This window comes from Dermacentor silvarum, chromosome 11 (assembly GCF_013339745.2).
Source record: "Dermacentor silvarum isolate Dsil-2018 chromosome 11, BIME_Dsil_1.4, whole genome shotgun sequence".
Classification (NCBI taxonomy): domain Eukaryota; kingdom Metazoa; phylum Arthropoda; class Arachnida; order Ixodida; family Ixodidae; genus Dermacentor; species Dermacentor silvarum.
This window is the reverse complement of record NC_051164.1, coordinates 72,241,272-72,254,494: the sequence shown is the minus strand read 5'-3', so window position 1 is coordinate 72,254,494 and position 13,223 is coordinate 72,241,272. Positions and strand designations below refer to the sequence as shown.

Genomic DNA, 13,223 nt, shown 5'->3' with positions numbered 1-13,223 from the left:
TGCGCCTCAGCTTACAGAGGTACCCGATAGTCGTCAAGTACACACCTGGAAAGCAGCTGTTTGTCGCTGACGCTTTATCGCGGTTCCCGAGCAAAGCGCTACTGAAAGAACAGTGCCTAAACTACCATGTGAATGCCGTTGCTTGTCTTCAAGTTTCAGACAGTCGGCTGAGCCAAGTTCTTCAAGAGACTGACGAGGACCCAGTGATGGTGCAGCTTCGACAGTATGCTAGCACGCAGTGGCCGGATAGCAAAGCTGATGTCAGTGGCGAACTACGTTGCTACTGGAACTTCCGTGACGAGATACACGCGCAAGACGGTCTCGTGTTCCGGAGCAACCGCCTCATCATTCCTGTCAAGATGCGCAGAGAAGTACTCGCCTGCCTTCATGCCGCACATGGAGGAGCAGACAAGATGAAGGCACGTGCCCGAACTGTGCTCTTTTGGCCTTCTATAAACAGCGATATAGAAGAAGTTGCTCGACGCTGCGAGACCTGCCAGAAACACAAGCCACGAAATCAACGCTTGCCAATGGTGAATCATGAAATTCCAAGACTACCTTGGGAAGTTGTAGGAGCCGACATTTGCTATCACAATGGCATAGAGTACTTGGTGGTTGTTGACTTTTATTCTTTCTTTTTCGAACTAAGGCCCGTACAGACAACAGCCGACAAAGTGATTGCTGCTTGCGCCGACATATTCGCCACACACGGCTTCCCGCAGCGCATATGCACCGACAATGGGCCGCCATTCAGCAGCCAGAACTTCCGTGATTTTGTCGGTAAGATTGGCTTGCAACACGTCCGTTCCAGTCCTTATTACCCTCGATCAAACGGAATGGCTGAACGTGCGGTTCAAGAAGCCAAAAAACTACTGAAGAGGTATCGGTATGGTACAGTGGATTTTTGTGCTGCATTGCTTGAGTGGAGAAATACGCCTCGCGATTCCTATTTAGGGTCTCCGATGCAGAGACTTATGGGCCGACAGGCGAGGACGCTGCTACCAGTCACAGAAAGCCACCTGCGACCGAAAACCATACCCCCTCAAGACGTGCAACGGAGGCTCCACGACATCAGGACTAAACAACGTTCCTTCTACAACCGAGGCACAAGGTCTCTACCAGATCTTCCTAATGGCTCCCGCGTCACAGTGTACAGCGTGCCATCAAAAACCTGGTCCCCTGCTACAGTTGTCAAGCCTGCCAACAGCCCGAGAGCCTACATTATCGAGACCGAAGAAGGGCTCCAGTTGCAGCGCACCAGGGAACACCTCCGTCTGGCACCCACTCCTGCGGCAGACTCATTGGCGCCCACACATGAACATCGACTCACAGTGGGAACCACAGAGCCACAACTGCGTAGAAGCGAACGCAACCGCCGACCACCACGAAGATACCCGATGCCAGAACTTCCGTGATTTTGATTTAATAAAAAAAAAGGGAGATGTGACGCAGTGCACTGTCATGCACACGCGCACTCAGTTGGCTGCAACGCCCCCTTTGATAATGTGTATATAAGAGAGTGTTTCGTTCAATAAACGTTCATTTTGATGCACTTCATCTTGTGCAAACCACAAGTAGTACCTCCAGCACCACGGTATGCGCTGGCTGAGCGTTTGCAAAGTCAACTTCTGTAACTAACAAATGCTCAGTGGTGTGCGACTCCATTTTCAAGGCTGTGTGAAATGTGAGCGAGAGCTATACCTCGAGCCACAACTACTACATAAAACATGGAAAGCCATTCGTTCACCTGATTTGCATCGTCGCGTGAAGGATTTTTATTGCCAATATCAGTGGGGCCTTCTACCTGCAAGAGACAGGCTTGAACGCTGGGAAATGATACCGAATGATAAATTGATAAATGCATGCACTGCGCACAAGAAGAGACACACACGCATGTAGTGAAGGAGTTCGTTGTAGCACGCACCTTCTGAAAGCTGGCTGCAGAAATGTCTAATATCAATCGTGCGCCGGCCATGGAGTGGTGGTCGGTTTGCGAGTCTCGTCAACTACTTCACCAGTTACGTTTCCTGGTTCTTCCGCAACATGGCAGAATGATCTCGGCAATCAAATGCATCAATGTACTCCGCCTGAGCAAACTACAGGTGACAGCAAGGGGGCATTTAGAAGAGCAGCAGTTCTTCGGCACTGGTGTACGCGGTACAAGATGGACCCTGGTGGTACCTAACCGTCTCTGTAAGTGAAGATTTTTTTCAGCCAGAATAATGCCTAAAGTTTGGTTTGCCTCAGTGTCGACTTTTCATTTGTGTTCTCCGGATGTCGCACATAAATTCGAAGCTTACAAATCATCTTTTTGCATATACAATATAATAGTGTTCTTGAAGTAGAAGTGGCAGATCCAGTTTTAAGCAAACATCATTTACTGTTTTGTTTACTTCTTTTATTTGTTTATATCGCTTGTATCGAGTATGATGTATTGCGTTCACGATACGGTATAGCGTAGTCAATGTAAGCACCCATATTGACGCATACCACAGTTGTGCGTGTGGCTAGTTGTGAATTAATGTTCTTGTGATCCTCGATAACCGTCAGCACTCGGTGGCGTAGCGGCAGTTCATGCAGTTTTCATGCGTCGTTTAATCATTTAACATGGCTTTCGGTACGCGATTCCACAGAGCTCTCACGACGCAATTTCGCTACATATGTACTCACGGACGCCTGGTAGACTCTGGGGTGCTGTTTACGCTGCGCAGCCGCACTAGTCTCGCGCGTATCCTACCGCTGGCATTGCTTCTTCCTTCGAGCGACACAGTAAATAATAAGACTATACACATTTATGGACTTCTATTTGCGAGTGTACAAAGAAGCTGTCACTGCTTCATAGAATACCCGTTTAACATTTAGTGATAGTACCAATTTCTTTGTTATTGGGCTCAACCGATTGTTTTATTTAAATTTAATATCGCCGCCTCACGCCAGCCTTTAGCAACAGCTGTCTATGTCGCCGCCTGAAAACTGTTGCGAAACTCCGCTTCACTGTAAAAATAGAACATCAGTGCATCTCTTCCCATAATCTCGGAACGCTTGTCATAATTGCTCTCATACTAGGAATTCGTTCTGATTGCACATGCCTTGGAAATATATTGCCTCAGCGTCATAAATTTTTGAATGTCATCTGAAGTAAATAGTTCAAATCTGATTAGTTGTAGTACTTTAATTGGTCGAATGTGCATTTAAATTTTTTGTGCAAATAATGTCTGCCTCGTTGGGTGAAAAATGATTAAATTCTGCTGTCAAAAGTAACTTATAGGAATTCGAGAAACTAACAAAAACAGCCTGTACAAATTGTGTTACTTAAGCCTGCAGAATGAGATGCACGTCCCAGAAGTGATCGAAGTTGAGTGGTTAGATTGAACGAGTCAATGTAATTCCATACAGTCTTATCACCACAGTTGGTGCAAATCCTCGTGGTAGAAGGAAGGCGGGTCATTTATTGGATTTGTAAATTAATGCGCCTACGGGGATGCAGGCTACGCCATGGCCGGATTAATTATTTGAAGCTAACAAGTATGTAGTAGGTGACTACATTCTTACAGTGCACAGCAAGCTGGTCGCTTTTACAAGGAAACATTTTTGGTGGGCTAGCATAAACCGGTAAGAACCGTCATACGGAAGACCATCCTTGTACTCGCGTCATGTACTATACAGATATGCAATAATTGGAAGGTAAGCATACCTAACTGCACGAAAAACATACTTTCGAGCGGATGCAAGCAGTCTAACGCCAAGTGAAGTGCTGTGTGAAGACAGCTTTTACAGATGGTGCAGTATTATGATACCAAAGTGTGGCACGCATTTACAGCACGCGGATCGAGGAGGTCAAAGACAGAGGACCGAGGAGGGTAAGCTCTTCACAGATGATGCTGTAAAAGCGTTATAGCTCTGTGGATCTTGTCCTTCCCATGTCTTCTTTAGGCTCATTGTTTTTGACGAAAAGCGATGCCACAATCATCAAATTCTAATATTATCGAAGTTGATGGTAGTAACGCTGTTGGCACGCCAACTCGCCGAGGACCTCATACGGAATCTTGCATGAAAGAAAGTGAGTCTCAACCAAGTGTCGATGCTAACGTAGACAAGGTCGACAAACATGTTTGTTCGATTTATTCGGTGATTCACTGTTGATTATATGTCTCCAGTCTGTGTGTCTTGCTTATTTATTATTTACTTAATTCATTTCTCAATTGGATCATATTTCCCCGCTCAATTTCTATAATGCCTATCCTCCTTGATAAGTTGTCTGGTAACATAGGAGACGCTTGTTATATTCTTCAGAAGTCTAGGCAGCCATGCATCCATCTTGGGCGACTATCTTGCGTTTGTGCCCCTACATGTTGCTCGACGTCCTGCGGCTCCTGACGGACATCATACAAATAAAGAATTTCGGTGAGATGGTCCTGCTTCGGCCGCCTTGTTGGCGTGACTCGCGCGTGCTTAAAGGCAGCACAGGCGATTTTTTTGACCAAGACAAGGTAATGGAATTTTTTATTCCCGACACACCCCTGTCATGCGTCTGATAGTAAATGTTTCCTAAAATTCAAAAATTATTTTCTTTAACCAAAAACGAAACCGAAATATGACCTAGCAGCCGAGCGAACCTCTTCGTGTGACGTGAAGAGCGGTACACCAGCGGGGAAGGCACGCTATACAGGCCGGTCTCGCCCGCGGAGAAAAGGAAAGCGGCGAAAAGCATACGCTCAACTGATTCGTGACCACACCGAAAACTTATTCACGACATGCGTAAGGCCATTGCGTATTGACTAAGTGTATTTCGCATCCTCAAATTCTCCTTTGCAAGAACTCAACCTGAGTGTCATGATCTTGTTAGTCAGCCATGCGCAAAGGTTAAGGGCAAGACCTTTGCAAAAATTCAGAGCTGTGTGGATGATAACATTTAAAATCAATTAAAGGTAGATGAAAAAAAGAATACTCACACAGCGCAAAACTCTACGAAATGCTATTATGATAGGTCACAAATGACGCTAGCAAATTTCTTAAATAATTTCGACTCCGAAGCTCTGGAATTCAAGGTTCCATTGCCTTAGCAGAGAGCAAACTCAAATTCTAGAGCGAAGGTGTTTGCCAATCTACTGCGGTTTTTCGTCTTTGAGTTGCCAACTTGTCAAAAGTTAGTGGACGTATATAGGCGGTCACAAATAAATGAGTCCAAGAAATAAAAAGGTGGAGTTTGTGTTACAGAAACAAATACGGCACAGTGATGGTCCTCGTAATGAGTATATGATTGACTTTGCGCAAGTAATTATTTAATTAGCTTTGTTAGGCTCAGATTTATTTACCTTACTTTTTGTAAAGGCACGAATACAAATATTGTGGAGGTTGTCGAGAATAGAGCTGTGTTAGCTGAAACTGAGGCCGTATGTGACTTTGTTTTCGGACAAGAAAGAATGTCCGACGAGTACGGTACCGCCAATTCGAAATTTGAGCGCTGCTGTATACGTGTTTCCATTTCGCGACATATTGAAGCAAGGAATTTCAGACCGCAACAACCGCACCGAATGACAGTGGGCCAGTGCCGTCAGCGCCTTCGGAGAGGGAGGGACAGTATATATGGGAACGTTGACATCCTGACCGTCATTGGAACCAGCTGTGGAAGAAGGACGAAGAAAGCGCGAACAGTGGCACGAGCGCGTTCGCGGGGACATGGGCGCTCAACCCAGGAAGGGGCGCCTAAGTGCTGCGTTCTAAAACAAAACAAAAACAAAAGCAATTTGTACGAGTATGTTGCAAATATCAAACAACAAATGCGTTAATCCTTCACACGTTGCCGTGATCTCAAAAGTAAAACTCGCGAAATATGGGTGTAGCTTCTCCCACCTGGAACCAGTGATCACGCTCTTTTGGCGCGTCAGCAGCCTTTGGCGCGCATAACTTGTCGTTATGAAGCGTGAAGCCTTGAATTTTCAACCTCCGTGAGGTTCGTAGAGGATTCGATAAAGAGATTTACGTTTCAAAGCACCACCATCACAGGCGAGTGCACTCGTTTTCCGCCAGTACATCTTATGGCGCTAGCATCTAGCGAGATTGTCTCTCAAGGAGCACACCGGAAGTCGGTCTCAGGCTACTGGAAGTAGAGGTGTCTCCGAGACCATGAGAATAATACAATAAGAACCCATCTAAACGGAGGTAATGGTCCAAGTGAAGAATTGTATAGGATATATATATATATATGATATGTGAGCGTATACGTTTAGTTAACGAAAGGGCCAATTAACCGTCAGGTCTTTCTCGTGATTATGACTAAAAGGGAAGACGTAAATATTTTTGTGCTGCTGTCCCGCATTGTTGCTAAATTATATATAAAGAAGAGAAACGCAAATTATAGTTCACCGCTACAGCTTACTCAAGTTCTCTTAAATGAGCGACCGGTATGTCCCGTGGTGCATCTATTGAATAAAAAGATATTATTGATAACTAGATATCATTCCGGCAAACAATGCAAACAGTCACATCCATCATTGTACCTGACTCGCGATTCTTCCGTACACCTTTACTTGACACGAACTAACAAGAAGCATGTGAATTGTGTTCGTAAAGGAATAGAAATTTCACGCAGCGAACAAATATATTTGCCAAGTTCAAGGTTCAGGTCACATAAGTGACGCAGCGTGCGTAATTTAAGTGACAATGTCCACAACTTCTTCTTCTGTCTATGGTTTTACGTGCCAAAAACCATATCTGATTATGAGACACGCCGTAGTGGAGGGCTTCAGATTAATTTCGACCACCTGGGGTTCTTTAACGCGCACTGCAACGCAAGCACATGGGCGTCTTTGAATTCCACCGCCATCGAAATGCGGCCGCCGCGGCGGGAATTTGATCCCGCGATCTCGTGCTCAGCAACGCAGCGCCTTAGCTGACTGAGCCACCGCGGTGGGTGTCATGTCCCTATTGAATGGTTGAAAGAGGTAGAGTCAGTGCTTCGATTATTTGTCGGGTGCATTGGCCTCACTTTCCAGTGCTCGCAAATGTTTGCTTACACAGCGGTGCATTCGGAAGAAGCGTCAATCAAGGTTATTTGGAGTGTGCAGACTTTGCGCAAACGACGTCGTTCCAGGTTTTGTACTAAGAGAATTCAAATAACAAGCTGCTTTACAGCTGTAGATTTAGGAGCCTATATTAAGATTGCCAGTTAAGTGACTAGCCCATGCCACTTTTCCCGTCGTCCCGTATACGAAAATTCAGCACAACCCATCTCACCACGAAATTCGGCAGAACCAACCTTCAACAGGATTCAATAAGTATTGTAGAATAGTGTTGTGCTTCAGTGGCGACATTGATCAAAACGCTATGGAGAAACATGGAATAAAGCTTTCCAAAGCTGTCAACCTTTAAATTGAGACTGCCGCATCACATACTGCGCGTGATTCAATGAAATACTCCTCTGTATATTTCCTGGTACAATATGCAGACTTGTGTGGCAGTCGCACCTACCTAGCTCAAGCTTTTCTGGGTAACGCTCATTAGTTCTCAGCACACCTCCTACAAACCTGCCACAATGAGGCGACCACGGATCACTAGTGCTACACCATCATATTGAAATAATTACACTAAAGCAGTGCTGACCGAGACAGAGAAGCCATGGTCATAAACATACGCAGTGTTTCGGCATCCCAGGATAACCAAGCCGCAATTGTGCTACCGGTCAAACATATTGCATCCCGTTCAAGAGCACGATGCACCGCTCTAACAAATCTAGATGGATATTTTAGGTAATTTGTAATGTCTACTGGTATAGATAGATGACATATTCTTGTCTGCGATTATCTCACTTGATAAGCCCAAGCAGGCGTGCTAGAATGAGCAACAGTCACTGAAATAGCGCTAATTTTCATCGAGGCCATATCGCTAAGGCACGCTGCTTCCACAGTAGTTAGAAAAGACGGAGGAACTGTGTTTATGCTCACGTTTCTGGACACCATCTTGCGAGTGAGTGCAACCACTCACTGAAGACAACAGCGTACACCCACAAACATGTTTACTGACCGAATGTCTGAAGAAGACTCGGGCGCACATGGTTAGCATGTATACGACATCATCTGCCACAAACAATTCGACGAGAAATTGCCGTATGATACATTTGCGGGCCACACAGCTCCCCAAGAGACACTACGCGTGATACTATTTATCCTCGTGTATGGCCATAAAGTTAGAACAATTTAGGACATGACGCTGTCGCACTAATTTGATGATGACGAGATGTGCGCTGAGATGTTGACGCAAAACGCAAAGGAAGCGAAGCCGCCTTGAAAGTTTGTGAATGCGAGACAGGTCTACAATTTCAGAAACTAGAATTCGCGGCATAGGCAATTAGCGTAGAAAGTTAGGAATAAATTATTCGTAATTCATCAGCGATATTAATTACGAACGTGTTCCATCCGAATTTAACTGCCGGAAATGTTTATAACGCAGGCAGACGCCCGCGTTAGGAACCTACTTCGTGAAAAGCTTTACATGACCGAATTACTTCACGTTTGAGTCTTTTAGGCACTGCTTCGGGAGTTTAGCGCATCTGATTACTTTTTTAAAACGGTGGGAGGTGGGAGTGGAGTAATGCAATATCCATATCGCCACAAGGATGTACTAAGCAATCAAGAGGAGATTCAAACCATGCGGAAGTAGATAGACCAGAAATGTTTGATTAGGCTGTAACGGATCATTCTGCTACAGCCATCTTTTTCATTCGTTCCATTCATTTTGAGTCCCACTGTTACATTTATCACACAATAAAATACCCAGTATTAACTGAGAACATTTGTTCTTTAAATATACATCCACAGAAAAATATCAATAAACAATTTGAGAGCTTTAGCGAAGCGTTGTGTGAAGCAATAGCGCAATCGTCCAACACCGTAGAAAAACAAAGACAATATAACACTCCTATCTGTCCTTGGATGCCGAAGGGACTGCTAAAATTAGTTAAAGATAAAGACTTTTAGCACACTAAGGTAAACTCGCTTAGGGGTAACAAATATTATGAACAAGAATTTCGTACCACTCGAAATACATTAACTGGCGCTATAAGTATTCGTAAAAGAAGAGTATTACACAAATTTATTAGTCCGCAATTTTTATGATTCAAAGCCTACATGCCACATTATCAACTTAGTAGTCAGGCCATCGGTTAGAGAATATACAATGCCAGACTTGAAAATCTTACGGATATCTATGGGGGATCATTAGTAACATCGTTTAAATCGTACTTAAGTAGGATCGGTCAGGCAATGTTTAATAATGCACCTCTTTTTTCTTCAGTTACCCGGAAATGACGACAATGAAATCTGGTTTTGTGGACATTCGATCGAACTAGATAGTGTACGTTGTGATGTTATTGGGTACAGGATCACTCCAGAAATAGAGAAAAGCAGCACGCAGAAGCACAAACACACATCAGACTTGTATAAGACGCACTTAACACATTGAAACGGCAAACACGCGACAGTTCCTCCAAAATACATGCTAGAGAACAGCCAGCTACATATATGGATTAGTCAAACGTAATCTGCCTACAGTTCATGCGGAAGCAGGTGTAGCCGTGTCGGACAGGAGTGTCGGACAGGAGTGTCGGACAGGAGTGTCGGACAGGAGTGTCGGACAGGAGTGTCGGACAGGAGTGTCGGACAGGAGTGTCGGACAGGAGTGTCGGACAGGAGTGTCGGACAGGAGTGTCGGACAGCAGTGTCGGACAGCCTCGTGGAGCTCAGGTGGTCCTGCGCCACAGTCGACGAACCGGAGCCTTCGCGTGCCCGGTTCCCCGAGGGCGGGGTTTGTGCTCGGGAGAACACAGCAGTAGCCCACCGGGTCATGTTCACAGCTGGTAAAGTATCCCTGTGGCCGCTCACGCGAACGCTCGTTCAGCCAGGCTCAGGACCGCCAGCCCTCCTGGACCAGTTGCCCAACGGAAGAACTGGACCACGTGGCCTCTCAGCTGGTGACAGCCTTGATTCGGGCGCAGACGTAGTGACGCGGGCGGCGATAGCTCCTATGGGCCGGACGCCCAGCGAGGAAGCTCTCTGCCGTCAAACGCCGAACCTCGCGCAATGCTCACGCCACGGGCCACGCTCTCTCGAGACACGCTTTTCGAGGAGCCACTGTCGACACTCACAGATCGGTGTCGATGATAATGACGAGGACCCTTTCACACATACACTCACGGGTATTTTCGCCACCGCGCGGCGCACTGTCTTCATATGTTTATGTTTCGCACTCCCGCGTACCATATACATGACAGAATACCCGCGCTGGCCTTAAAGCATTGTATTGATACACTGTACTAGCCATTAGAACAAAATATTCTATATTTCTATACTGCTCCTTACCCAGACCTATTAAAGACCGCTAAGGTTATTATTACCTAAAATAAGCGGGACCATAAATTCTTAGAAAACTGCCCTTCTATATCTGCCTTAAGTGGCCTTAACACCGTCTTTGAAAAAGTTATCGCCAAACCTACCAATTCATTTTTGGAACGTGAATCCACTTTGCCGTGTTGCTAGCACTGTTTTCGAGCTAAATGATTGACAAATACAGCAGTATTAACTCTGGTTTACTACAAAAATTCAAATTTATACAACAAAACTGTCCTAGGCATTTTCTAGATGTGCGAAAAGCGTTTGACACTGCGGATTATGACTTACTGAAGTTAGAATTTTATGGCTTTTGAAGTCTAGCTCTTGTATTTTTTGCAGCTATCTCAATAACAGAAAACTTGTTGCCATTGTACATACCAAATTCTACGTTTCTGACATCGTTACAAGTGTCCCCTGAGGCTCAGTACTGGGGCCAATACTTTTTTTCTTTGTTTCTAAGTGATATTCCTAATGCCTGACACGACTTCTCTGCTGTAATGTGTGCAGACGTCACTGATTTACTTTGTGAGCTAGACTACTTGAACAATGCATTTTCAAATGCCTAAAAATGAACTTCTAAGTGTTACCACTTGTTTACTTCAAATAAGCTAACTCTGAATACTAAATAACCTAAATGTATTCACTTTACTTCTTTGTATAAAGCATCCCTTAAATAATGTTATTCACTTTGTCGAATACATAAAGTACAGCCCCGATGGGAAAATATTAGCACAAGTTACTGGTTACCGGAGCGGCAAATTTGCGACACGCGGCGCTGTTGTTCCCGAGCGCGCTGATAGCGAGACTGCCAGGCACATTCCATTTTACAAAGTAGGGGTGGCCGGCAGAAACCGACCAATCTTAAATCCCACATTTCGAAACTTATCGTAAGCCTCATATTTGGTCAAGCTATGCGCCAACGAGGCTGCACACGTGAGCCCATTTATTGATTTTTTAAGTGTGGGCGTTATTAGCGATGGCAGTTTGTTTATCGTGGCCTCGTTGTCGCATAGCTTCGCCGAAAAGGGAAGCATATGCTAGCTTTTGAAATGCGGGCTTTAAGATGCGTGGGTTTCTGCCAGCCACCCCTGCTGTGGAAAATGGAATGTGCCTAGGACTCTCCTTATCGGCGCGCGCGGTAACAAAAGCACCGCCTGTCGCGATTTTGCTGCTCACTTGTGCTGATCACTTGTGGTGATCTTTTTCCACTGGGACTGTACTTGAGCAGTAAGTTCTATTCAATACTTGGGTGTCAAACTAGATGGACATGTTCATTGGAAGCCTCATATTGCATCGCTCTGCAAAAAATTAAGCAAAGCTTCTCTTATTCTGTACAAATGTCGGTATTACTTCGACACTGCCACTCTGATAGCAGTTTGCTTTAGCACATTCCATAGCCATCTATACAACTGTATTGCATCTTGCAGTTGCACGAAGGTTTGATATGTAGAACCTATTGTACTTCTTCAGAATAGGGAATTTGCGATTTAAGACATTTACTGTTTACATTGCTTCATTAATGCCGTTGTTTCAAAGTTTATGTACTGCCTTTTAATTTTTTACTGAATTTTATGGCAACAATAAGTACCCATAATAGTATAGCCACAAACTGCCCTTCAAGTTGATCAAATATTTTATACTTCATAAGAATACACTCAACGCACCTAAGGGAAATTTGCTCTTTCCAAAAAAATTCAAAATGTATATGGAAGCGGGTGGTTAAACAGCTGTGGAGCATTCCTATGCAACATCTTACCACCAGAAATAAAGCGAGGCAAATTTATTTAGTTATCATTGAAATAACATTATCTTCACTACTATTATCTTCATAAGGTATTCATTTCGTTGGGGCATTTGTCTGTTTTCTTCATTTCCAGCTGATTGTTACTAAGTACAAATTCATTTCTATAGGTTTCTCGAAGATATTAGTAGAAGTACCTGTCTTTTGTTAATAAATACATATTGATGTATTTTGGCGTATTGCCGTTCTGACTGTGAACACAAACTAGCATGGATTTCAAACTTGTATTGAGCTAGGCATCTAAATATTTTGTGTAATATTACCTGCGTACTCTTCCTATTTGGAATAAACTTGAAACTTCAAACCAGGAGGCCCCGACTACCTGGTGGTTGCTATTTCAGAAAAAGCGTTTTTATGCGTGCTCTGCAGCGTCTCTCCCATCTCTCCTTCCTTACGTCGCGACAGAATGGCATGCTGAGAATTGCAAATTGTGCGATAATGTTAAACATGGAGTGGCATTTCTAAGTTTCTAAGTTGAAACTAAGTTTTGACATCATGCTTTCGCCATTGACGCCCCCTTCGGAATTTGAAGATAGCAAGTTGCTCGTCGGCGTATTTTTTATGATGATTATATCATCCAAGTTCATTGCACTTAATTTGAATTTGGTTCCGACAAAGCAAACACAGTTGAATTTAGCCAATATCTTTCTACGATGTATAAAAGAAGATTTATTATAACTGCACTGAAGCATTGAGCTCTGCACGTTGAATGAGCTCGTATCAATCAATTTCTATTTGTAAAATATATATTCTTTTATATTCAGCATTCCCGGTAACCGAAATGCTAGCAAAGGTTATGCTTATTGTTTCTCTGAGAAGTCAGGTGTGAAACGTTTGCGCTGCGCTTGCTTATAAACTAACTTCAAATCAATAAATGGGCAGAACACAATACAGAGTTATTGTAGAGAGTACTTCAACAGTGTGCGACATTATAACGACAAATACGCATTGTGCCAGGATAAAATAGACCCTTGCTTGGGATAAAAACGCAAATACCGCTTTAAATATAGAGTAAGGAATTAGAGCTTTGCATGTGC

General features: G+C 44.1%; 1 protein-coding gene across 1 annotated transcript; it reads left to right on the top strand.

The window, feature by feature from the left end:
- Nucleotides 1–206: 206 nt before the first annotated feature.
- Nucleotides 207–1,415, top strand: LOC119432667 (uncharacterized protein K02A2.6-like). The gene has a single exon (XM_037699822.1). The coding sequence runs from the start codon at nt 207–209 to the stop codon at nt 1,413–1,415; it is 1,209 nt and encodes a 402-aa protein (XP_037555750.1).
- Nucleotides 1,416–13,223: the final 11,808 nt, after the last annotated feature.